This window comes from Gossypium hirsutum, chromosome A03 (genome assembly GCF_007990345.1).
Source record: "Gossypium hirsutum isolate 1008001.06 chromosome A03, Gossypium_hirsutum_v2.1, whole genome shotgun sequence".
NCBI classification, from domain to species: Eukaryota; Viridiplantae; Streptophyta; class Magnoliopsida; order Malvales; family Malvaceae; genus Gossypium; species Gossypium hirsutum.
The window spans coordinates 39,017-65,700 of NC_053426.1; the positions used below are offsets into that span (position 1 = coordinate 39,017).

At 34.5% G+C, this 26,684-nt stretch overlaps 3 protein-coding genes and 2 long non-coding RNA genes across 34 annotated transcripts; 1 reads left to right on the forward strand and 4 right to left on the reverse strand.

Moving 5' to 3' along the window:
• Positions 1 to 97: 97 nt before the first annotated feature.
• Positions 98 to 4,098, reverse strand: LOC121203478 (uncharacterized). Of its 4 annotated transcripts, XR_005920572.1 has the most exons (5): positions 4,022 to 4,045; positions 2,637 to 2,734; positions 2,393 to 2,489; positions 1,213 to 1,572; positions 98 to 445 (listed from the first exon to the last, which is right to left on the reverse strand). It is a non-coding gene; the product is annotated as an uncharacterized lncRNA (long non-coding RNA). The 4 variants fall into 4 exon arrangements; XR_005920570.1 differs by lacking the exon at positions 2,637 to 2,734 and having other exon boundaries at positions 4,022 to 4,098; XR_005920569.1 differs by having other exon boundaries at positions 2,393 to 2,734.
• Positions 4,099 to 4,171: 73 nt separating this feature from the next.
• On the reverse strand, positions 4,172 to 7,306 carry LOC107941382 (uncharacterized). 9 transcript variants are annotated; one of them, XR_001695608.2, is made up of 4 exons: positions 6,847 to 7,306; positions 6,203 to 6,290; positions 5,890 to 6,057; positions 4,172 to 4,312 (listed from the first exon to the last, which is right to left on the reverse strand). It is a non-coding gene; the product is annotated as an uncharacterized lncRNA (long non-coding RNA). The 9 variants fall into 9 exon arrangements; XR_001695606.2 differs by having other exon boundaries at positions 6,173 to 6,290; XR_005920568.1 differs by having other exon boundaries at positions 5,890 to 5,974; positions 6,106 to 6,290.
• Positions 7,307 to 7,928: 622 nt separating this feature from the next.
• On the reverse strand, positions 7,929 to 12,578 carry LOC107941377 (uncharacterized). 14 transcript variants are annotated; one of them, XM_041104252.1, is made up of 7 exons: positions 11,833 to 12,578; positions 11,025 to 11,142; positions 10,292 to 10,361; positions 9,923 to 10,116; positions 9,618 to 9,841; positions 9,147 to 9,264; positions 7,929 to 8,239 (listed from the first exon to the last, which is right to left on the reverse strand). In XM_041104252.1, the coding sequence occupies exons 2-6, from the start codon at positions 11,053 to 11,055 to the stop codon at positions 9,250 to 9,252; spliced, it is 534 nt and encodes a 177-aa protein (XP_040960186.1). In that variant the 5' UTR covers positions 11,056 to 11,142; positions 11,833 to 12,578; the 3' UTR covers positions 7,929 to 8,239; positions 9,147 to 9,249. The 14 variants fall into 14 exon arrangements, with proteins under 14 accessions (XP_040960186.1, XP_040960180.1, XP_040960182.1 ...); XM_041104246.1 differs by lacking the exon at positions 11,833 to 12,578 and adding an exon at positions 8,318 to 8,484 and having other exon boundaries at positions 9,147 to 9,269; positions 11,025 to 11,236; XM_041104251.1 differs by lacking the exon at positions 7,929 to 8,239 and adding an exon at positions 8,445 to 8,484 and having other exon boundaries at positions 12,182 to 12,578.
• Positions 12,579 to 12,719: 141 nt separating this feature from the next.
• LOC107941378 (uncharacterized) lies at positions 12,720 to 19,973 on the forward strand. Of its 3 annotated transcripts, none has more exons than XM_041104283.1 (6): positions 12,720 to 13,009; positions 15,638 to 15,695; positions 16,851 to 16,952; positions 18,451 to 18,647; positions 18,728 to 18,846; positions 19,734 to 19,973. In XM_041104283.1, exons 4-6 carry the CDS (start codon positions 18,566 to 18,568, stop codon positions 19,851 to 19,853), a joined length of 321 nt encoding a protein of 106 aa, XP_040960217.1. In that variant the 5' UTR covers positions 12,720 to 13,009; positions 15,638 to 15,695; positions 16,851 to 16,952; positions 18,451 to 18,565; the 3' UTR covers positions 19,854 to 19,973. The 3 variants fall into 3 exon arrangements, with proteins under 3 accessions (XP_040960217.1, XP_040960227.1, XP_040960222.1); XM_041104293.1 differs by having other exon boundaries at positions 18,505 to 18,647; XM_041104288.1 differs by having other exon boundaries at positions 18,541 to 18,647.
• Positions 19,974 to 20,497: 524 nt separating this feature from the next.
• On the reverse strand, positions 20,498 to 26,409 carry LOC107941376 (uncharacterized). Of its 4 annotated transcripts, none has more exons than XM_016874936.2 (7): positions 26,176 to 26,409; positions 25,896 to 26,058; positions 24,954 to 25,817; positions 24,475 to 24,666; positions 24,229 to 24,383; positions 22,513 to 22,623; positions 20,498 to 20,963 (listed from the first exon to the last, which is right to left on the reverse strand). In XM_016874936.2, exons 2-7 carry the CDS (start codon positions 26,046 to 26,048, stop codon positions 20,906 to 20,908), a joined length of 1,533 nt encoding a protein of 510 aa, XP_016730425.1. In that variant the 5' UTR covers positions 26,049 to 26,058; positions 26,176 to 26,409; the 3' UTR covers positions 20,498 to 20,905. The 4 variants fall into 4 exon arrangements, with proteins under 4 accessions (XP_016730425.1, XP_016730426.1, XP_016730427.1 ...); XM_041104232.1 differs by lacking the exon at positions 20,498 to 20,963 and adding an exon at positions 20,988 to 22,397 and having other exon boundaries at positions 26,176 to 26,363; XM_016874937.2 differs by lacking the exon at positions 25,896 to 26,058 and having other exon boundaries at positions 24,954 to 25,833; positions 26,176 to 26,367.
• Positions 26,410 to 26,684: the final 275 nt, after the last annotated feature.

Consider the following 26,684-nt stretch of genomic DNA (forward strand, 5'->3'; position numbering starts at 1 on the left):
CCCACTAGGATAGTAAGTTGAAAACAGAGGCAATTATTCCACATCATTAAGCTGAAGTTCTATGGTAAGATCAATATACAAGAGAAGAAAAAAATAGTGTTTTAAAGATACAGTAGGAGCACATTCCCCTCTTTATTGATGCTTGCACAAGCAAAAGTTTATCATTGGGGCATTGGGCAATAATCAGCATATCGTCCATGCATAATAACATAATTAATTTAAATATTCTGTTATTGTTTTTAAACTGAAAAAAAGTTCAGAAAATGAATGGAGAAGCAAAGCATACAAATATTTGGTCAACAACTTTTTTCTCTTTGCGAATCAGATAGCGAACTCAAAACTTTCCCTTCAATGAGATTAGGCTTCAAAGTGTCCACATCTAACGGTAGTATCCCACGTACTCCAAAGCAATTGCCTTCACTGTGTTAAGATTGTCACGTACCACCTATGGCACACAGATGGAAAACAAGTCTCTAATTGATCGTATTACGATAAATATTCAACCTCCAACAACATAGACCACAAAGAGACCAATTGTTCCAGTGTGAGCAAAATGAAAAGAAAGCAAAACAAAGCAGAATACCGCAAGCAAAAATCATCTTCAAGCATCATTAAAAATTAGGACAACATGAACCTTTCAAATGTGACCAAACTACCTTCCTGCTACAGCACTCTTTCAGCAAAGTTCTTGCAATACTAAAATGCAAAAGCAATAACTCAATTAAGTTTTATGAACCCTCAAAACAGTCCAGTTTAGAAATCAGATCAGGGCTTAGGCAAATTAGATTTTAATTGCTAAATAAGCAAAGATCCCAAAAATATAGAGATGCGAAATGCTTTATCCTACAAGAGCACTCACTAATAATGAGCTTAAATCCCTCTCTTATAACAAATGAAACTAAACCGTACTAAAATGCCCCTATAGAAAAATGAGCCTAAGTCAAAATTAAAGTCCAAAAGTGAAGACGCATAAAAGGAAAATAATTAAAAGAAAACGGATGGTACTTGCAACAACAAATACACACAAACACAAAGGTCATATGCATTGGAGCCTCTGGTAGTGTAAATAAAATCATAAAATCATAAAATTTCAGGCAAAATATGGAGATAACATAATTGGAGGGATATCCATTCATCAATTTTATTAGGCATAGCACACAATTTTATTTCCATAACAAATTGTACAAAAGAAAAAAAATCAAAGTCATTCACCATTATAGAGCCCCAAACCCGAGCCAGATTTCACTGTGTCGATGGGGTTGGAGGTTTCCATGTGGTAGTTAGGAAAACCATCTACCATGATCTCACAGATATTATCAATCTCCTTACTCCGACATGGTTGCTTAGGACTCAAGGCAGAGGAGTAGCAAGTTCCATTTTCTGATTCAGCTTGTGAGACATTTTGACAGTCCCTCATATCATGTAATCTTGAGTGAGGATGTCAGAGAGTTTTTCCCACATTGATGAAAACGAATTAGCAGTCCGGCAAGGTGCTGTCAGACATAACTTGAGCTGTATTTAGCATCTCATGAGACTGATTCTGCTGTTTTTCCACTCTCTGGAACATTGATTCTGTAGCTCCAGCATGGTGAAGTTAGTTAGTCACTAATAATTGGGTATATAATACTTGTATGTAAGCATCACAGCTAGGGTCAGCATTCATCATTCGAATCAGGACAAATAAGCATTTAATGGTCCATGTTACAAATGATTGGGTGGGAGCATGAGATTCAGCATGGGGAAGGGAGGCAGGGTTATAGATCCCAAAATGTATAAAATTATAAGTTAATTCATGGTGAAATTATAGTTTGACCCTCAAAATAATGAAATTTTGATTTAATGATTCTAAAAAATATGAAGTTATAAACTAATATAATTAAGAAATTGCATTTTATCTCATACAAAAATGTGTAACTTAGTCTCGATCCCAAAAAAAAATTCTGGTTTCACCCCTACGATCCAGAAATGTGTCCATTATAGATATGTTAAATCATTTTCAAGTTTAGAAATTACCCGACTTATTGCCAAAAGAATTGTCACAATCCTCACAGTGGCATCCTTAGCCTAAAAAAAAATGAAGAATGTTTGTGCATTCAGATTGATTAGAGGTAATTAAGTTCATATACTATATCATCTTAACAAGTTGACTTTTCATCCGAAAAGGAAATAAGATGACAACCATATATTAAACACAAACTTGAGTATTGTCAGTTTATGTCTAACACTGATTTGTTCAATAATTTAAAGAGTTTTTTTTCTACACTTGGAGAGTCATATAACATATCAATATCCAGGTGTATATTACACATGGATCTTGAAAACAAGTTCTTAAAGATAAAAAAGGAAATTGGAAGCAACATAAGTAACATGGAGCTACCAAGTTAAAACATACCCGATACACTCGCAATACTATTTTAGGCATTTTGACTTCTTGTATTTGCATCCCTTTTGTGCCTGGCTGCTGGAGTGTTCATCAAGTTTTCATCACCCTGACATATTTTCTCATGTCAAACACTTAAGAAATTACATAAATTTAAAGGGAAAAAAAGTGTAAGATTATAAAGTTATAATTAAAGTAACATTAGGGGAATCATTAGGTGGGTTAACAATAGGTGGAGCAAATGCGAGAGGGTTACGCAATTCAATTTGATGTCGAATATCAAGCACAATATCCTCATAATCTGGCGTGTTAAACAGTTATCACATGCACAACAATCCTTGCAGTAAATCCCTGCTGCAAACACTCACAATAACTGCTGATCACAACAAACAACAAAACTCAACAGATGTTCCAAACATCTTCTAAACATCTTCAAAAGTTAAGGGGAAAATGGTAATTTTGCCTAGGATAAAAATTGAGTTCACTTGAATATAAAATATGATAAATTGATGTTAAATTTACTCCTATAGATCCGGATAGACCAAATTTAGAGCTAGAACGAGGAAAGGAGGAAAATGTCGGATTAGTAGATTTATGTACACGAACATTTGTCGAGGTAAGTTCGTGTAACTTTCAAAAAGCAACCTTTAAAACCTACAGGGGATGCACAGCTGTGCTTAGGTCGTGTGGACAAGAAAATGGCTAAAATCAAGCCATTTCTTTCACCCTTCCCAAGCATAAACCTAAGTATTTTTGCACATATGATCAAAGCTTCTAAAGATGCTCAAAACCTGCATAAAAAGGTCCATACAATAGACTAATAATCCATACAACCAATATGCCATTTAGGCACCTCAAGCAATTTAATTACAAGAGCATTTGGTGAAAGTAACATTTGCGTATGAACATATATTAGTTATGAAATCGGTAGGTTTAAGACTAATTGTGGTAATGATAATATATTAAAATGAGATGGATATTTGATTACCGAATGTGAATAATAAGTAAACACTATTGATCAAAATATTAAACATCTCTATTTATACTTATTTAGCTCAAGAGCAAGGGGGGTCAAAGTTGGATCGGGACAATTGTTGTTATATCGAGTTTTCAACCCTAGATATGGAGAGAGGTAAGATTCAGCGAAGGCATGGAGAAGATGAACACATTTTGGCCTTATTTTCCCTTTTAATTAATTTTAATTACAAAATGACTAAAATACCCTTAATACCTTCCTTTGAAAATTTTTATGTACAAGCCCATTTTTGTGAGTTGAGTGTTTGATAAGTGTATAATGAAATGGCTAAAAATGATGTTTTAAGCTTAGTTGTTTTCGGTTTGAAATGAAATATAGGTGAAACATTTTGGAAATGGCAAATGTTATATGCATTTGATTATTTGACTAAAACATATGTCTTATTAATGATGTGTATATTGATGTGATTGAATAAAATGAAAGTAGACACTGTATAAAGTTTTTGAGCACCCTCTGAACATTCGGGGTATCATATTCCAAACATCTTCTAAATACATGAAGAAAACTTAAAAGAAAATTAAACATACCGATCTCGGTATATGTTTAAACCAAGTCCGAGTAACATAGTACTTAAGTGAAATGTTCTGTCTCGCATGTGAACTTACAGTGTCAAACATCTGGATCTTCTACAGTTGCAGCGTTTACAGGCTTCAGTCTCATCTGGGAATGTTTCTCTATTCCTGAATTCAATAAATCCCACAGCTAAGAAATCAATGTGAAAATCATTCAAGTAAAAAAGATTATGTAAACTTGCCTCTCCCTTTTTGAGCTATCTTGGGATTTGGAATCTATTAACAATCAAGTCATTACTGGCATCCTCGTCAAAAAGATCTGAGAATAGTAGGAGGTAGAGAGAAGCCCATGCTGCAATTAAAGCATGGAAAGTTGAAAATCCCCTGTACAAGATAAGGCTATCTAGATCAATGTTGCAAAGAATTTTAGGAAAGGAAGTTATATTTTGAGCAATTTTTTATACAAGAAAAAGGAAAAGAAGAAAAGAACATAGGACAAAATTGCACCGATTGTTCATTCCACTTTTTCTTTATCACTTAGTTTTCCATATCCTTTGAAACAAAAAGGGCTGATAAAACCTGTTATATCATAGACTTGCAAGAATAATATCGAACATATTTAGAACTTAAATAGAGGGAGAGAGACTATCTCAAAACAGTATTAAAAGGCTGTTACTTAGAATCGAGGGTTAGTGTCAGATATAATATAAGGATGCGTCCAACATGGGTATACTAAACCTTTTAAAGTTCTTCCATATATTTAGATCATCATACTTTAGAAAAAAAAAAAAAGAGAAGAGTCTAGGTACATAGTTTAAAAAGACAGATAACTCAATAAGTTGCATTAATCTCGAAAACATTTCAACTATCAAAAATACCAACAAATAGACCCAGAAAGAGAAGTGAAATTACCTTTACCATATAAAAAAAATTTCTTATGCAGCTACTCAATTTACTTCTAAAGCTAAAGCCAACTTATGATATTTAAAGATAGAATTGCATTATGTTTCCAATGCATGATTCTTTTGTTTGGAAAGTTCAAATACTCCCAATGTAAGAATATCTAAATATGAGTATCAGAAATTAGATAAATATGTACATTCTGTACTCTAAAAGTGAAATGTGAATTCTGATGTACTGATGACAAATCTAATACTGCAGTTCTAGGCAGTCCTAAATAGATTAACCTAAGATCAAGTGGTTTAAATCTAATCTTCAGGGGGTTTCGATAATTTCCCTAAATAGTCCACAAACTTTGGCAACTTAGAACAAACCTAATAAAGTACTCCAACTTGGGCATGGACAGCAAATGTAGATATGGACAACTTTGACCCAAAATTCAAAGATACAGGTCCAAAAGTGGAACCACTACCAAGGTCTTTTAGTCGTCAGTGTGGAGCTGTCTTATCCTAAGTTTCCCAAACCCTTTTATGCTTCATTTGAGGTTAGAATCTCAGGAAGGCAGGTCTTTTATGAGTGTTAGCACAATTTAGTTGCATCATTGTTGGTGCCAAACCATTTTTTTCTCAACCAACCTATTCTTCCTCTCTGTTTTAAGGTACTATTCACGGTCATTCTCTTTTTCTTAATTGCCAATTTCAAAGCCTATTCCTAAATATTGGATAAAAATAAATGGTAGAAACTGGCCGAATATGATTCTAAGAAATTTTATACTACCATAACTATTACCATTCCCAGAAAAGAAAAACAGCTACCTATGGAGCTAATCTATCAACAAGATTTAGGAACAAATTTTAAGTAACACGAACTAGATAAGGCTGAGGATGGTTTACCGAGTGCCAAGATTAGAGTGTATTGAATTTATAAAAGATGGAAATGAAAAAGAAGATTAATAAAAGCCATTGACTTTGACCGAAATCTACGAAGAAGAAAGAGCTGAAAAATATTCCAATCCACCAAAAATGTTGTTGATGAAAGCAAAAGCATATTGGACTACTTACTAGTTTGCAGATGATGATGCCCCAAAAGCATGATGCGAGCCAATAAAATTCTTTAGTTGAAAATGAGCGCAAATCCGCCATACTGCTGGTAGAGAAAGGCAGTGTAAGACGAAATTGAATCAAAGACATGAGCAAACCTATCTGTCAGAAAACAACAGTTGCAAAGTCCTGTTCAAAACAAATATTTACCATAGGATATATATAAGAACATCATACTAGTAACTCAACCAAGTAAATTGAACAACAGTTTAGCAACAAGCATAAGAAATGGATAAGCAGATACATTGGTTGGAAAACCATATATGCACACAACCATTTCCCACGGGCGTCGGCTCTTTGTCCTCCAAGCACCCCTCCCTATTTCCCCATTGTGCTGTCTTATTCGACGCAGTGGGTTTAATCTGCAATTGGGCAACATTGCCGTTAGATAAATAGTTCAAACTGCAAACCGTTTGGTCAGCTTGAATTTTTTACTAGAGAACCTCATATCAAAGGAAAACAACTGCAAGCTGATATTATTTAAATGACTTAATAAGCCACATAGATAGTAGCATCAATTTGTTCATGGTAAGTGGTAACGAATCAAACATGAACCAGAAAAGAAACTACACGGAAAATTTGAAGGGAAAAAAGCGAAATTTGAATTTAAAGATCCTAACCAAGTAAACATCGAGTTACAATGGAATTACTCAGATAAATCTCAAAGGGTGTAAATACGAATCTAATAAAAGCCTTGGAACATGTCATGTACCATTCAAAACACTCGAGTGAGAAGTACAGAATCATAAAGCTGAACCTTAAGAGGTAAAATTGGAAAAGATATCTTGCCAAAAAAGAAAATATCTATCTTTGACAGCAAAAAAAAGAAGCATTAGCATCCATAATGTTGAGATAAGAAAGAAACACGGTGAGGATGAGGCAAAATATTAATATAGGAAGAGAACAGTAGAATCAGACCCGATATAGGTGTGGCCTTTATGACGAGGGCTGAGAGAGGTTAGCAGATAGCAAGCGAAGAACCCTTTTCCCGGCTTGCCCTTATTTTCATTTCCCGGCTCTCTTATTTGTTACTGATTTTCAACTTCAAGATCCGGGCATTTGAAGTCTTCTGTTCGTGACTTCCTCTGCTTGAAATAGGCATTGAGGGATTTCGAGTCCTTTTTCTCGCTCCTTTTTCTCGCTTCATTGCCACCTGGGGCAATTTTCCCCCTTCTCATTTCTCTCCAATTCACTCACAGCAGAGCAAATGGACTTGAATTTGAATGTAGTGGAAGTTATTTACTCAAATTTAAGACAATTAATTTGGGGAAACCGATTAAACAAGAGTAGGGTAACATTGCATTTTACCCCTTTAATTAATCTTTGAGATTGTTGATGGGAACACCAAAATTAAAGTTTTTATGCTTAAAGGGTATATAAATCGTACAAGAATGTTTAAATTTTATAGTTCAGATTGTGAGATGGGCACATATATTGACCAGAGATCCACAGCCTAAAACACTGAAACAAAAGTCCAAAAATACCAGCCCAAACCTAAACCCAGGCCCCAAGCCTCAAACCCTACACCCCAAATCCGGATATCCCCAGAATAGGATATACCTGACCGGGATATCCTTCATGAGGATAACCCCAAACCGGGATATCCCTAGAATGGGATATCCCCAGCTGGAATAAGTAAGGCAGGTAACCCGGTCCAAACACATAAAAAATTTGAACCGGATACCAAAACAGCTGAACCGGTCAATAAAAATGCCAAAGCGGGATAGGATATGAGGGGAATATTCCTGGAATAGCTTATCCCGAAACGGGATATAACAGGGATATCCCTGCCGCAGAATAAGAATGAAAATAAACCCAGAACTTCTTGTTATGCACGCTTTGATTACTTTTAATTGTTATGCACGCTTTGATCACAAATCTTTGTGCGCAAGCCAAGAGTCATGCACATCGCAGTAGACATGTTTTATGATGCAAGTAGTAACCATATGACATTTTATATCTATACATTTTCAATCACTTCGATATTTTCCAAACGCATAGAACCTAAAAATCAAGAAAGTACCAACCATTTATTTCTGAGCAAACCAAAAAAAAAAAAACCACACCACAAGTCTCAGTGTTCACAATAACATACATGCTATGATTAATCTCTCTCTATATATAAACCCCTGCATTCTAGGGTTTAAGATATTAGCATCTTAATATCTTCTTGTATCTGTAGACACAAGAAAAGGAATACTGAATCACATATTTTGCAGTTAAATAGTTCAATGTAAAATTATCCTTTGAACGTGTTAGGGGTACATAAGTGTTGACTGCAGAACCATCTCAATTCGGGTCCACGGAAAACCTATTAACCATCAAGTCAAGAACATTTAATGAAATGAAGAAAATTAGAATATTTCAAATAAGAATAAGAGCTTCGCACAGTTTAAGAGTCTCAAAATAATACATAACACGCAGAATCATTAGTTGCACTTTGTATCCTGAATAAACAAATCAAAACACCCTAGTTGTTCTCATACAGTAGCAGACTCCTCAGCCCATTGATCAGGTTGAAGAAAATCAAAGAACCACCAACCAGAGTAGCAGATTCTGTATAATAAGAACATTTATACAAATTACAATGTTTTTAGCTGGTTTAACACCAAACAGAGATATACAATTACAAGAATCATCAGTGACAGTTTATCTTCTAACTTAATATAATCAAACAATGTTTGAATTTTGAAGGTCTCCAGGAAAAAAAGGGGGATTTGATTAAGTTGTTGATATTAACACACCATGATGACAACAAATTAATTCGCACGTATGAGCATGACATTTCATGAAACTAAGTTCTGAGTAGTGATTATCTACAAAAAACTCATCGTGAAGCAACATATCAAGCATGCAAATGTAAAACATGTTTCTTTGCCCAGGCTTTAAAATCATAAAGGCCCTCACTTGGTTAGATATAACCAAAAGCATTTGTTTTTAAAAGAAATGGTAGCTGTTAAAAGCCTTTATGAAGGTTCTTACAAAAATGTTACTAGCTATTGAACCTCGTAACATAGGCACACAAGAAAAGGGAACGTGAAAGAGATTCAAATGTTAAAGCAGACTATTCACTAGGAAAATGAAACATTAAAAGACGACTTTCCTATTAAATCTTCTAAAAAACTTCAAATAAGCATATATCTAAAGATAAACATCAAACACAACTTTCGAATTTTTAGATCACCAGAAAACTTTCAGTTAATGAACAAAGTACTTACTGGATCTTCCCAGGTGATTCTGGCTTGACATTGGGGGCCACTGCATTGCCAGTGGACTCTGGCTTTACACTAGTTGTTACAGCACTATCGATGGACCCTCAATTCACACCGTGGATTCCTGCACTATTCACAAATTTGCATTAGTTTTTAAATTTGGCCATTTTGGAACCACAGAGTAAAGGCCAACTTCAGCTAGAAAACATAGGTAAAACCCCTTAGCTCTCTTATTTTCACAGGGCATTAGACAAGATTAAAAATGATTTAGATCTAGGTGGAATAGAAAGGTAAATAGTCAACCTTTCCAGGCAAAGAATCATAACCAAAGATGCTGAACAGATGGCTGAGCTAGACAAGCAGTCACATCTCTTAATAGAAATTCTTGTAGTATTAAAGAACACAAAAACAATGTCTTTTGGTGTAAGAATACACACGAACTATCCAACTCTGACAAACTAGAGCAAAGTGGATTACCTTCTGGTCATCATCATTTTCAGCATGGGTTATTCCTAGCAATCTCCAACCTTCAGCATTCTCAGGATTTTTCATAATTTCAGCCTCTAGGGCAAGCACTGCTTCACTCAAAAGTCCTTTCCTCAATAGCTCTTGACCTTCTTTTAAAGGATTTTGATGACCAACATATGGATTCATATCAGAAAATGCAAAGACACCCTTGAAGCGTCCGACCGCTGAGGAACCTACAAGTTTTCACATCCAAAACATTCATGTAGAATTAAGAGAGGTTATAAAGTGAACTTCTTCAAGGCTACTAGACTTACTCATCATATGAATTTGCCCAGTTATCAGACCAACTATCTCCCAAAACCCCCTCACCAACTTGACGACCAAATTCTTCTGCCCAGTCATCAACATGCAACTTTGAGAATTCATTGACCCATTGATCATCGACAGACTCTTGTCGCAATCTTTCAGCACCAAATTCATTGGCCCAATGGTCAGGTCCACTGAAAACCTATTAACCATCAAGTCAAGAACATTTAATGAAATGAAGAAAATTAGAATATTTCAAATAAGAATAAGAGCTTCGCACAGTTTAAGAGTCTCAAAATAATACATAACACGCAGAATCATTAGTTGCACTTTGTATCCTGAATAAACAAATCAAAACACCCTAGTTGTTCTCATACAGTTGCAGACTCCTCAGCGCATTGATCAGGTTGAAGAAAATCAAAGAACCACCAACCAGAGTAGCAGATTCTGTATAATAAGAACATTTATACAAATTACAATGTTTTTAGCTGGTTTAACACCAAACAGAGATATACAATTACAAGAATCATCAGTGACAGTTTATCTTCTAACTTAATATAATCAAACAATGTTTGAATTTTGAAGGTCTCCAGGAAAAGAAAGGGGGATTTGATTAAGTTGTTGATATTAACACAACATGATGACAACAAATTAATTCGCACGTCTGAGAATGACATTTCATGAAACTAAGTTCTGAGTAGTGATTATCTCCACAAAACTCATCATGAAGCAACATATCAAGCATGCAAATGTAAAACATGTTTCTTTGCCCAGGCTTTAAAATCATAAAGGCCCTCACTTGGTTAGATATAACCAAAAGCATTTGTTTTTAAAAGAAATGGTAGCTGTTAAAAGCCTGTATGAAGGTTCTTAAAAAAATGTTACTAGATATTGAAGCTCATAACATAGGCACATATGAAATGGGAACGTGAAAGAGATTCAAATGTTAAAGCAGACTATTCACTAGGAAAATGAAACATTAAAAGACGACTTTCCTATTAAATCTTCTAAAAAACTTCAAATAAGCATATATCTAAAGATAAACATCAAACACAACTTTCGAATTTTTAGATCACCAGAAAACTTTCAGTTAATGAACAAAGTACTTACTGGATCTTCTCAGGTGATTCTGGCTTGACATTGGGGGTCACTGCATTGTCAGTGGACTCTGGCTTTACACTAGTTGTTACAGCACTATCGATGGACCCTCAATTCACACCGTGGATTCCTGCATTATTCACAAACTTGCATTAGTTTTTAAATTTGGCCATTTTGGAACCACAGAGTAAAGGCCAACTTCAGCTAGAAAACATAGGTAAAACCCCTCAGCTCTGTTATTTTCTGTTGACATGAACTTGAGTGGAAACAAACACTGGTTAAATTCGCAGTGGGTTTCCGATGACATAAAGCTCAGTATGGATTACTGAACAGACCAGAAAAGCAGTGTCAATACTGCTGATATTACTGAAACAAAAACAGAATTCCAAATTTATCAAACCGCACTTGTACAAGGACAGTGGCCTTAAATATATATCAACTGTAGATTAAATGAAAACAGCCAAGTGTTCAAGTAATGAAAAGTATTCCCTGACCTTAAATATATATAAACTGTAGATTAAAGGAAATCGACCTCATTTAACACTCAAGATTAAATTTATCTTTACTTGTTAAACTTACCAGTAAACAGAGAGTAGGCTTCCCGTAACATACCTAAAACTTGATAGTCCAGACAATTAGAACATAACTTTTTCACATTGTCCTAATCAAATTTTCACATCAACCATTAATTCACTGATTCGGAAAATTTTGAATTAACCCCCAAACAGCACAAGAAGATTGTTCAAAGAATCAAATTCATGCAAACTAATACGATGAAAACCGAAGTCATTAACCAATGGCTTAAAAAGGGAAAAGTGACCTTAATTTTGTTAGTTCCTTCTCCTTGGCAGGATCCCCTATCTTAAGTTTGTCTGCTTGTACAAATGTAGATGGTCTATGAATTAAGTAGATTTATTTATCATGCAGTTCTAACTGCTAACTCCACTAAATAGAAATCAATGTTACTTAAATCACTTGCTGCAAAAAGAAGGCACCATTTTCCAAAAGCTTCTTAAAATATGAATTACACAAAATTCGAAGCCATTTTTTTTCTGATAAGGTGCTATCCTAGAAGACATGAGATTCTTCAAACAGCTTTGAACCGACATTAAGGAAAACAAGAACATTTACAGATGTAAGGAGGCAAAAGACAAAGTTAAGATTCATACTTGAAAATCAGTCTACGATGAAACAGGAGATTTCGAAAATCACATAAAATGAGAAAACTTAGGTTTATCTCTCTCACGAAAACTGTTTTCCTACTGTAGCGCGTATGTGTTTTTTTTTTTGGCCTCTCGTAACCCAAAACTAAAAAATAAAGAGAGAAAAAAGTTAAAGAGAGATAATCGAATCGAGAAACAAATGGGGGATGTTTGTTTGGCCTCTGGTTACCCGAAGGTAAAAAAGAATGAAAGCAGAAATTTGAAAAGAGAGCGAGAGAACTCTGGAATGAAATGATGGGGAAGGAAAGGGATTTGAAAAGACACAACGGGCATCTTCTTCTCGGAAGATTTTTTAAATCTCCGATGTATATTTAATGCTCTTTTTAAATCCACAGCCCCAGACACTGAAACAAAAGCCAAAAAAACCAGCCCAACCCTAAACCCAAGCCCCGAGCCCCTAGACCCCACACTCGGATATCCCTGGAATGGGATATACAAAGCCGGGGTATCCTTACTTAGAATATCCCCGATCCAGGAACCTTCTAGCGTCTTACCTACGATTAATGGCCAGCTTCCTTCCCATCATTCGAGATTTAAATCCTCAATTATCTATTCAATCTATTGCTCCCCATTTCTTCGGCGATTCTCTCTTGCTCTCGGTCACTTTTCAACGTTTTCCTGTTATTCTTTTTTAGCTTTGGGTATCCACGGGCCAAAAAAACACATGCTATAGAAGGAAGAGAGTTTTCGTGAGAGAGAAACCCTAAGTTTTCTCTGGCGTTTCTGGTTTTTGTGATTTTTGAAATTCGCTGCTTCAACGGAGACTCATTTCAGGTATCAGTCTCTTTTTTAGTTTCAGCTCCATGCTTTTTTACTTGTATTTCAGTGGGTTTTTCTTAGGGTTTTTGGTTTTCAGCTTTAGAAATCACTGTTTCATTCCGTCTTTCAAATCTACAGATGTCGGTCTTTATTTTTGGATTGTTTGTTTCCCTCTGTTTAATATTATAGCTTTTGTGTTATTTTCTATTTCTTTTAAGTCTTTGCTTAGCAGAATACTAATTGCCTAAACAAAAAACATCCGTATGTAAATTGTTTACTGCATCTGTGTTGGCTTGATTTTAGTCCTAGGAACCCGGTGGGAGTTGTGACGCATGTAGAGTTTGTTTGGTAGTTTTTCTGGATGGTAATAACATGTCTTTTTAATTTGTTGTGAGTTGTGACATTCTGTTTCTTAGTTTTTTCAAAAAGTCTGTACTTTAGTTTAAAAAAATAATAATAATAATCTAATTCGGATGCTTGTTGATATTGATAAGAATTGGGGATTTTAACCCTCAACATTTACACACTATGACAACATTGAAAAAAGAAAATCAATATGTGAACTGATTGTCTGGGTTTGTTCTTTTCCTTTGATTAACATAGCCTTGGGAGTTCAAATTAGTCTATAAGATGCACTAATTTTTGGACTACCAATTTCTATAATTTAATGGTATGTGGCTTGCAAAATATGTTCAATGCTGCTTTACAATTTGCTACACTTTGATCATAATGACTTTCTTTTCCTTCAACTTTGCCTGTCACATGCTTGGTATTGTTTGTTGTTGGTTAACTTGAAACATATTTCTTATTGTTTTTTCCTAATCATTCTCTTTTACGGTTCTCTATTGGTTATTTTCTATAAGACTTGGCAATGGTGTTTTGGCATTTCCCAGCTTTAGGAGGTCTGGAGTATGTAAATAGAGAATCATGCCTGATGTTATTTATATTACTGCTCTGAATTGGTTTTGTTGATACAATATAAGAATGTGGCAAGAAGGTTGGAGGCAGTTCACTCGATGGGCCGAGAGTTGTAACTGGTAGTAGATAGATTGGTCCCCTCTTGTTATGAGGTTTGAGGAGAGTATTTAAGGGGAACACTTATAAGCCATGTGTCCTTGTTTTATTGGTGGGCTTGTTATTCAAAGTGGGTGCCATATTAGGGCGGCTATGTGATTTGATGTAACGAGGATAAAGAGTAATGTCAACAGAGTGGTTTAGCTTGGCGTGACGTGGCCTTGGGCAGAGGGTGGTGATTAGCAGCGTTATTCTGTTTGGTGGGGTTGTCCCAATTGATGAGGTCTGGTGAAGGTATGTTAAGTGAGGATATGTGTAACAATTGCCCTCAGTTGAAGGGAAGGTTATAAAGTAAGCTTACCTGAGACAAAAAGTATTAGTGAAGTCTCTATGTTCCGGGCAAGTTCTGTCTAGAAAATTTTCTGCCTACTTTGTTTCGTAAAATTGGAGGAAATTTTTGCAAAGTTTGTGATTTGATTGTTCTTGTGAAATTCGCACCACAAGGCCTTGAAGGCAAGGTGTAAACATTCAAAGTATGAATGCATGAAGCCTTGGAGGCAAAGTATAAATGTGCAAGGTGTTCTTAGAAACGCTATTTACCTAAAAAGGTTAAATGTGCCTGAAGAGGCTTTGTTTTTGAAAAGTTTAGTTGTTTGAGAAGTTGAAGTATGCATTGAAGGCTGTGTCTAAGAAGACGAAGTATGCCTTGAAGGCTAAGTGTCTTAGAAGACAAAGCATGCCTTGAAGGCTAAGTATTTGAGAAGACGAAGTTTGCCTTAAAGGCTAACTGCCAAAGAAAATGAACTATGCCTTGAAGGCTGTGTTTAAGAATAGAAAGTATGTCTCGTAGGTTAAGTGTTTGAGAAGTAGAAGTATGCATTGAAAGCTAAGTTCCTTGAAATATGTGCTTGAACATTGCACAATATTTTTCCCTGAAAAACTTGTAATTACTTGTATAATTGTACCTTCATTGAGGTATGGCTGAAAAGGTTGAAAGGTACTCGCCAATGGAGTATGCTCATGATATTTATCCCTCCAAAGCTTGAGGAATGTCAGTAATTATTTATAATATGCATAAGTTACACAATGCTTATCCTTTAGCTAGGTATGCATGGAAGTGAGCTTGGCATATGCGGCGATTAACTTTCAACCTAACTGTGCTGTTAGTGATTTATATTTATATTAAATATACACAAATTTATATTTATCACTGCCCTGCTTCAGAATTTACTGTGCGGTTTACACAAATTTATATTAAATATAATTTTTATATAAATTTTTCACCTGATGCAAAAAGGCAAGAAACTAGGGTTAGTGATTATATTTATAGATGAATGATGAAATAAAGAAGAGCCGATTGTTTGTTTTGAGTTCTCACTTAACCTGTTTGCCTCCGGCATCTTCCCTCATGGCTTCGGAGAAAGAAGCTGCTCTTGCTTCTGCTCCCTCTGATTCTCCTACCATGTCAGCCCAGCCCTATGTTTCTCCTTCTCCTTCTATTCATCAATTTCTTCTTTTAGAAAAGAAAGAATTCTTTTTTTTAGAATAATTTAAATTTTCCTTCCCTTTTCACTTTGATGTGAATTAGCGGGATCATTCCTTCTCATTTACTCTTTTTTTTTTTTTCAGATTTGACAAAATCATCAACAAGGAAATACCAGCTACCGTGGTGTATGAAGATGATAAGGTTCTGATCTTTTTTCTTTTTCTTTTTACTTCTGATTTTAAATTCTGCTGATTCAGTCACTGCTTATTTGTATGCTGGAAAGATCTTTTAGAAATCAGGCTTTTTTTTTTCCTTCTTGAACTATAGCTTGATTCTTGCAACAGGTGATGCTCATTTTATATATAAATATTTTTTTATTTGTTTCTTAAAACAAATTTCCCTCAACCAAATTCTGGTCGTGACCTGGAACTTGGTCTGGCTTTTAACAATTCGAAAGGCACTACTTTTGACCTCTTCCATTTTTATCTTAAAATGGATAGAAATGCAAACACCCCATGCCCTTATAAGTTGGACAAGATACGTCGTCCTTGTGCATTTTGACAAGTAGCCCGTTATTGGCCTAAAGTAATGCATCGAGACTTGTGGGGTAACACATTCTAAGTTAGAATGAGAGAGTAGAGGTTCATTTGTTTGTCTTAAGAGCTGTCTAGATAAAGGGCTGTGTTTTTTATTTTTGTTTAATTTATTTTCACTAGTGGTCTTGCTAAGGGTAATAGATGAGAATTTGTTGGAATTTTGAGGGATGCTTATCGTATTTAAGAGGATGGATTCTAAGGAATGAACGTGGAAGTGGCCTTATGCCTTGAAATTATTAGGTTCATTAATTGGATCAGTCAGCTGGTCAAATGTTTTCAGGGAAATGAGATAGCAGATGTATTAGGTAAGGTTGGCATTTGAAGGGAAGTATTTTCATGGCTTGAGGGTGATATTTGTTCTTTTTTATTGAGTTCTCTGTGCGATTATTGGTATTTCCATGTCCTGGTGCTGTCTGTTCTTACTTGGTGTTTGAGTTTTGGTTGACTTGTGCTACTGATGTTTTGGGGTGGTTTGTTTAGATGGACGGTTTTGTGGTTTTTGAATCGGGTTCGTGTTCTTTTTGTTCTGGGCCTATGTGGCCATTGGTTTTTTGCGACTTGGGATAGTTGTCCTGGTTTTTTGTGCTGTGATAATGGTCATGGTTTTTGGGTTTCTGTTTAGTTCCTGTGGCTTGTGATAATTGGCATGTTTTCGTAGTTTATTCTCCTCATTTTCCTTTTTTTGTTACATTTCTTTCCCTTTTATTCTCTTCTTTATTATGTCTGTCTCATTTCAAATTTTACCTCTTATATTTTTTAGCTTTTTTGTAACCGACGCCCGAAAGAATTCAAAGACACATTATACTGTGATTTTCTCTGCCGTTTCTGTTTTTGGGATGTTTTGATTCCCTTGCTTCATCAGGTATGAATCTTTGCTTCAACATTGTCTTTTCCGTTCTCTCTTTGAATTTATGAATTATGCTTTTGTACTTGTAGTTCCAAAAATATGGTGCTTAGAAATACATGAAAATTTATTTCATTCAGAGTTAAACAGCTTCACAACTAGGAATAAATAATTGCATATGACTTTAAATCATAATCAACTTCTTAAAATAACACGCACTGATATACGTGGACCCTTTGTTGTTAAAACTTTTAAAGAAGAAAAGCATTTTATCACACTTATTAATGATTTTCCGTTATATTATTCTACCTATGTGCTTAATGAAAATTTCAATCAATAAATGTTCTTGAGGTATACATTAATGAGGTTGAAAAACAATTAATTAGGAAAGTGAAAATAGTAAAATCGTATAGAGATGGTAAATATTATGCACGACAACAAATCTATTAATTAGTGATAAATATTCTATATTACGCTTAAAATATTTATATTATACATTAATGCATCATTATCTTGTTTAAAATTTATACTATACAACTTGTTTTTGTAATTTGTTACATCTAGTCCAACAATTTCAAGCTTAATTAGCATGATTCAAATTAATATTCCAAAAATTTTGTATCTTACCTGAGTATTTATATTATGATCACACAACTGAAAACAAATTAAATATTTCATGTGTTTAATTTAACCAAAATATAAAATTTATATATGCAATTAAATCATATCCAAATCTTATACAATATTTATGTTATATCAAAATACCTTCATAATTTTGGAATTGGCTTAATGACAAATTTAATCACTAACATTTACATATTTTTGTCAAAATGATCATAATTGTATTTTTTAGCTTTTTTTGGCTATTAATTTTTTTTTCAAACTGTTTTTTTTTTAAACAGATTCGATGAAAGTACCATTAAAAAAATTAATGTGGATGATGTGGAATATTTTCAATGAGATGTAATTTATTACTTAGGTGTTCAATAAGATAGTTACATGTGAAAAATAATGAAATAAATAAATTATACATTAAATTAAAAAAATAACTCCTAATTTAAAGATAATAAATGTAATTATCTAAAAAGTTTCAATATGAAGAATGCATGCTATTTAAAATATAGATAATTAATAAATAAAAAAAAATCTTGAATGTGTGCATTCATTTCATTTTGAATTTTTTTTAGATAATTAAGTTTATTTTTTTTAAACTAAGAGTTATTATTTTAATTTCATGAAATATTTATTTATTTTATTATTTTTTATATGTAATTATTTATTGGGTTATCAAAGTAATAATAAATTACATCTCATTAAAAATATTTTACGTATGAAATTTTACATCATCCCGTTAAAAAGTCATCAAATTTTTTTAAAAAAACAATTTAAAAAAAAAATAAAAGTTGATGGTAAAAAAAGGTTTAAAATACAATTAAAATTATTTTGACAAAATATGTAAACGTTAATCATCGAATTATCATTAAGCCTTCTGAAATTTATCCCTTTCTACTATCAGAATGAATTTTCCATTTTCAATTTTTTTTCCCCTGTGATGGTGTTTGGGCCTAAGCCCAACTATAACCCAAAGATATAATTTCGACGCCAGCGCGCAAGATTGACGTAGAAGAAAGATGAGTGCCGAAAAAGAATCCTCTGTCTCTCAACGTCGCTTGTCCTGCACTAAATGCTTGGACGCGCTCTGGTTTTGCTATTGTATTCCTCCCTCTCTCTATTTTCCATTTTTTTTTACCAATTTCAATTTTTTTTATATGAATTGATTCGATGTTGGGCAGCTCCGGTTCATCAATTGCAACAGTATTACAGAGAAGGAGTTTTGGATAATTGCTATGGAAAATGGAGTGCTCTTTGGGATTGTTTGTATTTGAAAACCAAGCCCTCTTCTCAACTCCAGGTTCTTTTTCCTCTTTCTTTTAATTCTTTTCCGATTTAAAAATATTGCAAAAAGATTTAAGGAAAAACTATTATTTCAATTTATATTTAATTTGTTAATAAGCTACATTGTGGTTGCCTTATGCTTAAATTGTGGTTCATAAGCTAAAAGCTGATTGGAGAATGGTCGAAGATGAACTATCAACAATTATAAATGTAATGTCTCTTTCAATTTGAGCAGCCATTGATCACAAATCTCAATTTTAGTTGCGAGTGCCATCCAAATAAGATATCAAGTTCTACTGAGAAATCCTAATTGCTTGGGATGAGCTTGTTTTCAATTGTAATGTTAAACTAGGTCTTTCTGTAGTATCCTAAATCTCCCATATTTTTGGGAATTGTAAATGGTGCCCTAAATCTCTGAACCATAATGAAAAAAAGATAGCATTTTCACTTTTAGGGTTTACGTATCAATAACCGACTAATCGTAATTTTATTGTTATGATTTGCATGCTGTGAATTCATCTCTTCAATAATGAATTAATGAGAAGTTCCAAAATGTTTAGTTAAGTTCAAAACTGTGTTATACGGATATGTGTCCTATATGAGTATACTTATTTTTTTAGAGTTATTTCTTATATTTGGAAGCGCATACCCTTTACTCATGTTTGAATTGTGTTGAACAAGGCTTTAGGGAAATGAAGAGGCTGAGTAAGTAAACATAGCATGTCATTTTATGAATGCTAATGATGATAACGTTCATGTAAACGGAACGATGTCTAGGAACTGTAGAGAGGTTTATTGACAGCCCAACTATTTGGTTTTTCCATGTAGAAAAAACTTAAATTGCAGTTGCATTTTACCTTTGCTGTCTGTTCCCCAATAATGAACTGGTCCTGCTGAAAACAGGAAATTCTGGAGGCTCGCGAGAAAGCTGAGTCTCATATTTGGACATTTCGGACACTCGAAGAAGCACAAGCTTATTGGAAGCAAGAATTTGGACATTTAAATGGTCGAGAATCGAAATAATCGAAATAGACTTTAATTAAGCTGCATGTGGCAGACTTACAGCTGAGTTTTCTTGTTTTTTTCCCCTTTAAGTTCCAGTTGTTACCTTTTAACTATTACAAGGTACCAAACGTTACACCACCTTCGCAAGACCAATTTCTTTAAGTGCATGTGAGTCTTAAATTCATTGATTACCTAGTTGTTTCAAAAAGTTGCATCCTTAATCTGAAACATCACATCATCGCCACTAAAAAAAACGAAGTATCTCTACTCTCAATAAGCTTGAAACGTGTGAACTCCTTTATCACCTATATATAAACCTCACTACAACGCCTGAAAGGAGGACCAAGGCATTTAACCCTTCTTCACCAACCAATCTCGACCCGTCCTTTAAAATAGCCCTTACATACCAAGAAAGTAGCTCTAGCCATCCACCCTAGGCAAGAGTGACCCACCACCATCCCATCTATCTCCTCATTTTTTATTTTAGAGGTCAACAAATAATAAAAATGGTTGTTAAAAATACCATGTGAAATTATCAATTATATTCCAATTTCAAATACAATGAACAGATAAAAAATCCAATTATATATATTATTTAATTACACCTTTTCTTAATGTATTTGATAATTTCTCGTAAGATTTTTATATTATGACAAAATATATTACCCCTCACAATGTATTTTAACATCAATTATAATATATTATCATATTACACAATTTCTTGCTATCTATGTAATAAATAGAACCTACCATAAAACAGTACGATAATCGTCCCCTCCCTCCCTCCCTCCCCAATAACAATTACCACCCCCCCCCCTTCGGGCTGAGTTCTGCCCAAGGACATTACAAATTGGAATTTCAGCACATTTCATTTTTTTTCCTTCCAAAAGTGATGACTCACAGATTATCAATTCTACTCTCTTCCATAAAACAGTACGATCAAAGCTTCCTAATGCATTGTGGTCGAGATTATCAGTTCTACTCTCTTCCATTTTGTCAACATGGTTTAAAACTTGCTATTTACATGGCTCGCAATGCTCATCGGGAAGTATGGAGTAAAACTGCAAGCTCTAGTTCACAGCCAACAAATCATGTCTGCAAATATCCCCACGACAAATAGGGCACACCCTGCAAGCGACATTGCGTCAGGATGAAACCAAAACAATCCTACTGCAATAGCATTAGCACAGAAAGGGTGAAAAAAAATGGAAGCCAATTCCACTGCCCAAGATGACATTCAGTAGGAAAGAAAAGAACTAGTTCAGTTTCGAAAAGCATTTTCCATTTTACATCCTGTTTTTTCTTTCTTTAAGGATTCCCATTTCCAGTTTTATGTTATACTTGATCAATAGCATAATAAAAATGACTTGAAACTCTTGGTTTTAACTATAACTTGGAAACCTTGTTTTCTAATTGTCCAAATTTAGTTGAAGCATCTTCTTTTATTCATCACAATATTAAAGTAAAAAATAGGATAGAAAATGAAAAACATTTCCCAAACTTGAACATTTTCAAAGTTCGGTAAAATAGGTCAATGGTACACATGGAGAAAGCCTGTCTGGGTTTAGTTAGAGTCTTGCAGATATTACGCAAGCAAGTGGAAGAAAACTTGTTGCACTACCTTCCAGGACCTAACTCGTCGTTAGGGAGACAGAACAACAATAACCAGAGGCCAACAAATATACAAAACTTATATTTTCAGCGTGGCGAAGGGAACAAACCTCCTAAAAGAACTTTACAAGATTTTCTGCAATCCTAAGTTTGCACTTTGGTGTCAACTAAGGGTGTGTTCGGTAGCGTGAAAAAGAAGAGAGATGGAAAAAAAAGGAGTGCAAAAGTGGGAAAAAAATTAAAAATCGAGTGTGCTTGACAGAGAAGAAAAGTGTTTTATTTTATTTTCTTTCCTTTCCTTTTTCTACTCTACCAAGCAACGGTGTGAAAGAAATTTACTTTTTCTTTCAATTTTTTCATTTTTTCTACCAAGGAAAAAAAATTATATTTTCCATCTTTCCAATTATCTCTCACTCGTACCAAGCAAAGCCTAAAAGACTATGGATATACATATCACAAGACAATATTGACTACTGCCATTAGTTAGATAAAGATATTAATAGCCAAAAGGAATTAGTTCCCTTACAGCCCTGCATTTGTGTTAATGTTATTTTTATAGAACAAAGGAATCTAATTCTCCATACATTCCACCACCACATTAGGCAGCAAGAAAGTGTGGCACATCTTTCACAAACATATAAGGGATCAACATAACTTTGATGGGTAGCATTTGACAGATCATTTCCTAGGAATTACATCAAAGAAAAACAAGGGGTAGATTGATGAGAAGGAAAGATTACTGATGCACTTGCACGCCATTCCAAAGGCTGTTGGACCAACAAGCTATACGTAATGCCAGCATCATTCTTCGGCAGTTCTATATTTGTTGTTTCACCATATAACACAAAAAATTCATTTGTCCAAAATTTTCAAAGGGGAATATTGATGAGTCTTTCAAGCCTCATATGACCGTTGGTCTTTCCGTTTCACTTCACTGTTCCTAAAGATAACCTAACATGTGGAGTGTAACTACAACCTACACGTCTATTTTATCTAGCACACCCTTAATCATATATTTACCATAATGTTAAGTTAAAAACATTGCAATAATAATCATCCATCCTACCTGTGAACCTCCTTGAGCCACTTGTCTATACAAGTTCTGTGGAATTCATGGTTACAAGGCAATATCCGCATGCTATCTCCCTCTTCATACTCCAAAAGGCATATGTAACATCTGTTAATTGAATATAAAAGAAAAGAAAAAAAAGACTCAAAACATGCCTGATTGCAGACAAATGCCATATGAAGTAACTGAAAAAGAAAGCATACCGAAGGTTAGGGCCCTTTGAAATCATATACGCCCCCCCCCCCCCCACCCCACCCTTCATATGCCTATATAGGAAGACAATACCTAAGTCTGATTAAAATTCAATTTTTTCTACTCAATTTCCCTGTTCCTATCACTCTAGCTCCCCCAATTTCCTATATTACCATTGGATTCAAAACCAATAAAATCATTAACCTCTAGCTAGATCAATTAGAAGGTCAGAAAAAGGAGGCCTTGATACTCAAGGATGAGAAGTCTGTATAATACATATCATGTGAATATTAGAGGTGATAACGGTTCAGTTCGGTTTTGGAAAAAAAAAAGCAATTAATTAGCAATAATCTGGTTTTTTTAACAGTTCAGTTCACTGGTCTTTTAAATTTTAAAATGCTTTTTTTATATAGTATTTTTCAATAATTTAGGCATAAAATACTAATTTTATGCTATCAAAAAATAAGAAACTGAGTATAAATTAAATAAAAAATAGGTTTTGGTTAGTTTGAATAATTGCGTTTTAAACTTCTGAACCAAAAACCAAATTTGTTTAACTATAACCCGAATCAAATTTTACAGTTGGAGTCACTTTCCAGTTTTCTTGGGTTCTTTTTGCTCATTCATATTAATGCTTTTATTCTAGATACTTCAAGTAATAATTTCACATATTACACCAAGTTTATCATGTCAACATTTCAAATCCACATGGTACTCATAACTGCTAAAACATAATAGATTAAAGTCAAACTGAAGCCCTCAAGACAAGAGAATTGCATATAGAACTCATCTCAACCAATATTGTGGGTAAATAACAGGAAAATTAAATTATTTTTTCTCTAATAAGTCATTAAGAAATCATGCCATCAAACTTAAATTCCATATTTTACATAGAATTAGGCTCGTAATCCGCACAAGGGATTACTGATGAGGCCAGCCGAAAGATAGACCTACTGCACCTAATCACCTAAACCTTTTCAAGCAAGCTCATTAAGAGTGTATGCCAAACCTTCATGAGCCTACTGGTGACTATAACTTGGAAGCATGCCTTAAAACTTAGCATCCAAAAAAGATCTAGATTCCAATTCCTACGTGATAGTAAACTAAGAATCATTCTTCTTAGTGCACTTAATTCGCTGATTGGATCTGATTTTAAGCCATTCTGCTTTAAATTCTCAAACAAAGAAAAAAGTTAAGTTACCTTATTATTTATTTTAGTCTCATATTTTCATTAGGTTAATTATACTTCTGATATGAATCAAACTGTCTCATTATTAATTTGTAGCTCAGAAAGCTTTTAGTTTCTGCTTTGTAGAACTGATTATGTTTTATTTGACTTCATATACAAATTCATAACTTACTCTGAGCTAAAATGCCAACCAAATATTATTTTATTGCAGGTCCATTTTTAAAGTCAAGGCACACACAGTTAAATCTCATCTTCAACTATCCCTCGGAGACAAAAAAAAATCTCAAGTGTGCTTCACATTTCTCAAACAGCAGAGAAAAATAAATACTTACTGTCCAGCCTCATCATTATGAAGTTTGTGTGACTTGTTATAAATTTTGACAGGAAGCAATTCCACAACTTCATTAGGTGCAGGAACAGATCCAATTGAAGATACAGAAGGTCGAGAAGATAAAACCACAGACTGCTGGTGGATTTCATCCAGAACCTAGTTAAAATGCATAGAAATTAACTCCAACAGATAGGTGCAAAGAGAAAGAAGACCCACCCAGAGTAATAACATAAGAAATAAAAATTACCTCAAATAAAGCTTCAGCTAACATAACGATTCTGGATAGACTAGCGCTAGCACTTGTCTCATCATTTGAATTGGAATCTCGATTATTTACACGACATGTGCAGCCACCAGTTCTATGTAAACCAGATAAAATACAAGACCTTTCATGTCCAGAGTTCTCAAAATGGCTTCCTAGCCGTCGAAGAGCTCGAACCTAAAGTAGTTCGTAGGTCAGTAACTAAAGAAAACAGATAGAAAAATAAGTATCAGCTTCCACTGAGATGGATAACATTCAATCAGCATATGGCAGAAAGGAATCAGACATAAATAGAACATCAGGAAAAGCGTCCGCCATTGTAATTGTTGTATTTGAAATGTTAATGAAGGAAAGGTGAAGTTCAAAAGAGGTTGATGAGATGCTATCTTCATGGTTCAGTAATCATCAGATACTAAATTAGAAAACGTAGTGAGTTGGGTCACAGGTGCCAGAAGATCACAAACCTGAGATCGTATTCTTCTCCTCCTTTCAAGGAAATTGGATCTGTGCTCGAGTAAATCATGATACCTGGCTTCTCTAGATTGTGAAGTTTCAACTTCATGGCCCAGAATGTTAAAAACGGGGGTGTGGGATATAACGGTGGTAGTATGAGCGGAGCCGGAAACGGAAGTAGATGTGGAACGTGAGGTAGCAAATTGTCTCGTGTCCCTGTCTCCTCTAAATGCGTGAGTTTGACTGCCGACTTGACCATTTTGTTGTAAAGGGCACAATGTGAAATTAGATAAGGAAGGTCTGCGAAGAACACGGTCACGAAGCCTTCCAACACTTAATGTTCTGCTAAAACGAACATTCCTTTCAACAGATTCTCGACTTCCAACTCCATCACGTCTATCCCTCTCCCTATCTGTGTCTGAATCATTGAAGGTTAAGGGAGAATATAAGTTTATAGAAGAAGAATTTGGGGAAAATTGTCGATGTTCAAGTGTCTCGGAGTTGTCATCACGGTTCAATATTGTAAGACTTGTAGGAGAAACAGGATATGCCCTAGACGAACCCAAACTATTAGCTCTGCTTAATCTGAAGCTAATGTTACCCGGAAAGAAGCTAAAGCCAGAGAGGCAGCGAGAAGGAGAGTGATGCACTGCTGTGGTGGCTCTGCCAGAGCTGCTACCACTTCTCGAGGCATCTATATCTACACCATTGGAAGATATGCATGGCAGTGGCATTTCATAACCAGATGCCGATTCAGCTTTAACCTTTCTGGAACATTTTCTTTTCTCTTGATCCGACTCAGATTCCCGTTCGCTCCTGTTCTGGTTGGCGAAATTAGAGCCGTAGTCTTTATTATGGTGATCAACAACAACCACCTGAAGAAGCGAACTTCTTTTTCAAGGAAGAGGAAGAAGAGAGAGGGGAAAAAATGAGACAAGAGAATGGAGAAAGACCTGACGGTCAAAGTGGGAGTCAGCAGATCCAGAAGGCGCTCCCAGGCAAGAGGATTGGAAAACTCTATTCTTTCCAATAGATCTTCCCTTCCTCCCACCACTCGACGAGGAACCTCCTCCCCTGCAAGAACCCTTGCTCCCACCTGATCCCATCAGTTCTAACCTAAACACACACAAAAATAAGCCTAAATTACGTCATTGCTTGAAAAATGCATGCATATTCTTTACAAATTATAAGCAGAGCAGAACTTTGATATACTACTACTCGGCATCTACTTACCGATGTATTCAGATTTCAGATCAGATCTGGACGATGGATTGGTTGTGCTTGTGTCTTGAAAGAGTTCTAAAATAAACTTAACAGATCTTTCAAAAAAAAATTAAACTTAATAGAAATCCATTTTCCCGACCGGGTTGAATTCGGGAGCTCGAAGAATGAAGTAAACAAAAAAAAAAAAGCAATTAATGACTGCGCGCGTATGCAGAAGATAAATAATATTTATAAAAATAATTTAAAAGCGTTAAGCTTTGAGTTATAATATTTATAAAAGAGTATTTCAAAATTGAGCTGTAGGGATTGTTGTTAAATTTTTTTGTCTTAAGCAATTACTAATTTAATTTAGATGAAAATTATTAATACAAATTTAAATAAAATAGTATTTAAGCTATATCTAAATTAACAAATAAAATTACTAAACTAACTTTCTTCCTTTTTACTAGAGCTAATGCAAATAGATTGAAACAATGGTGAAATGGTTCATGAAAAATTGTTTCATAAATTAGTTGTTT

Bases quoted from the DNA above. Each gene is read 5' to 3' on its own strand.
- LOC107941377 (XM_041104240.1), bottom strand. From the start codon at position 11,055: ATGTCAAGCCAGAATCACCTGAGAAGATCCA. The intron at 10,117-10,291 runs GTATGAGAACAA...GATGGTTAATAG, and splicing joins GCGCTGAGGAGTCTGCAACT to GTTTTCAGTGGACCTGACCA. The intron at 9,842-9,922 runs GTAAGTCTAGTA...GAAAACTTGTAG, and splicing joins TGGGCAAATTCATATGATGA to GTTCCTCAGCGGTCGGACGC.
- LOC107941378 (XM_041104283.1), top strand. From the start codon at position 18,566: ATGAGTGCCGAAAAAGAATCCTCTGTCTCTCAACGTCGCTTGTCCTGC. The intron at 18,648-18,727 runs GTATTCCTCCCT...GATGTTGGGCAG, and splicing joins CGCGCTCTGGTTTTGCTATT to CTCCGGTTCATCAATTGCAA. The intron at 18,847-19,733 runs GTTCTTTTTCCT...TGCTGAAAACAG, and splicing joins AGCCCTCTTCTCAACTCCAG to GAAATTCTGGAGGCTCGCGA.
- LOC107941376 (XM_016874936.2), bottom strand. From the start codon at position 26,048: ATGGGATCAGGTGGGAGCAAGGGTTCTTGCAGGGGAGGAGGTTCCTCG. The intron at 25,818-25,895 runs GTCTTTCTCCAT...TCGCTTCTTCAG, and splicing joins ACTCCCACTTTGACCGTCAG to GTGGTTGTTGTTGATCACCA. The intron at 20,964-22,512 runs GTAGGATGGATG...TGTCGCTTGCAG, and splicing joins TGGCTCAAGGAGGTTCACAG to GGTGTGCCCTATTTGTCGTG.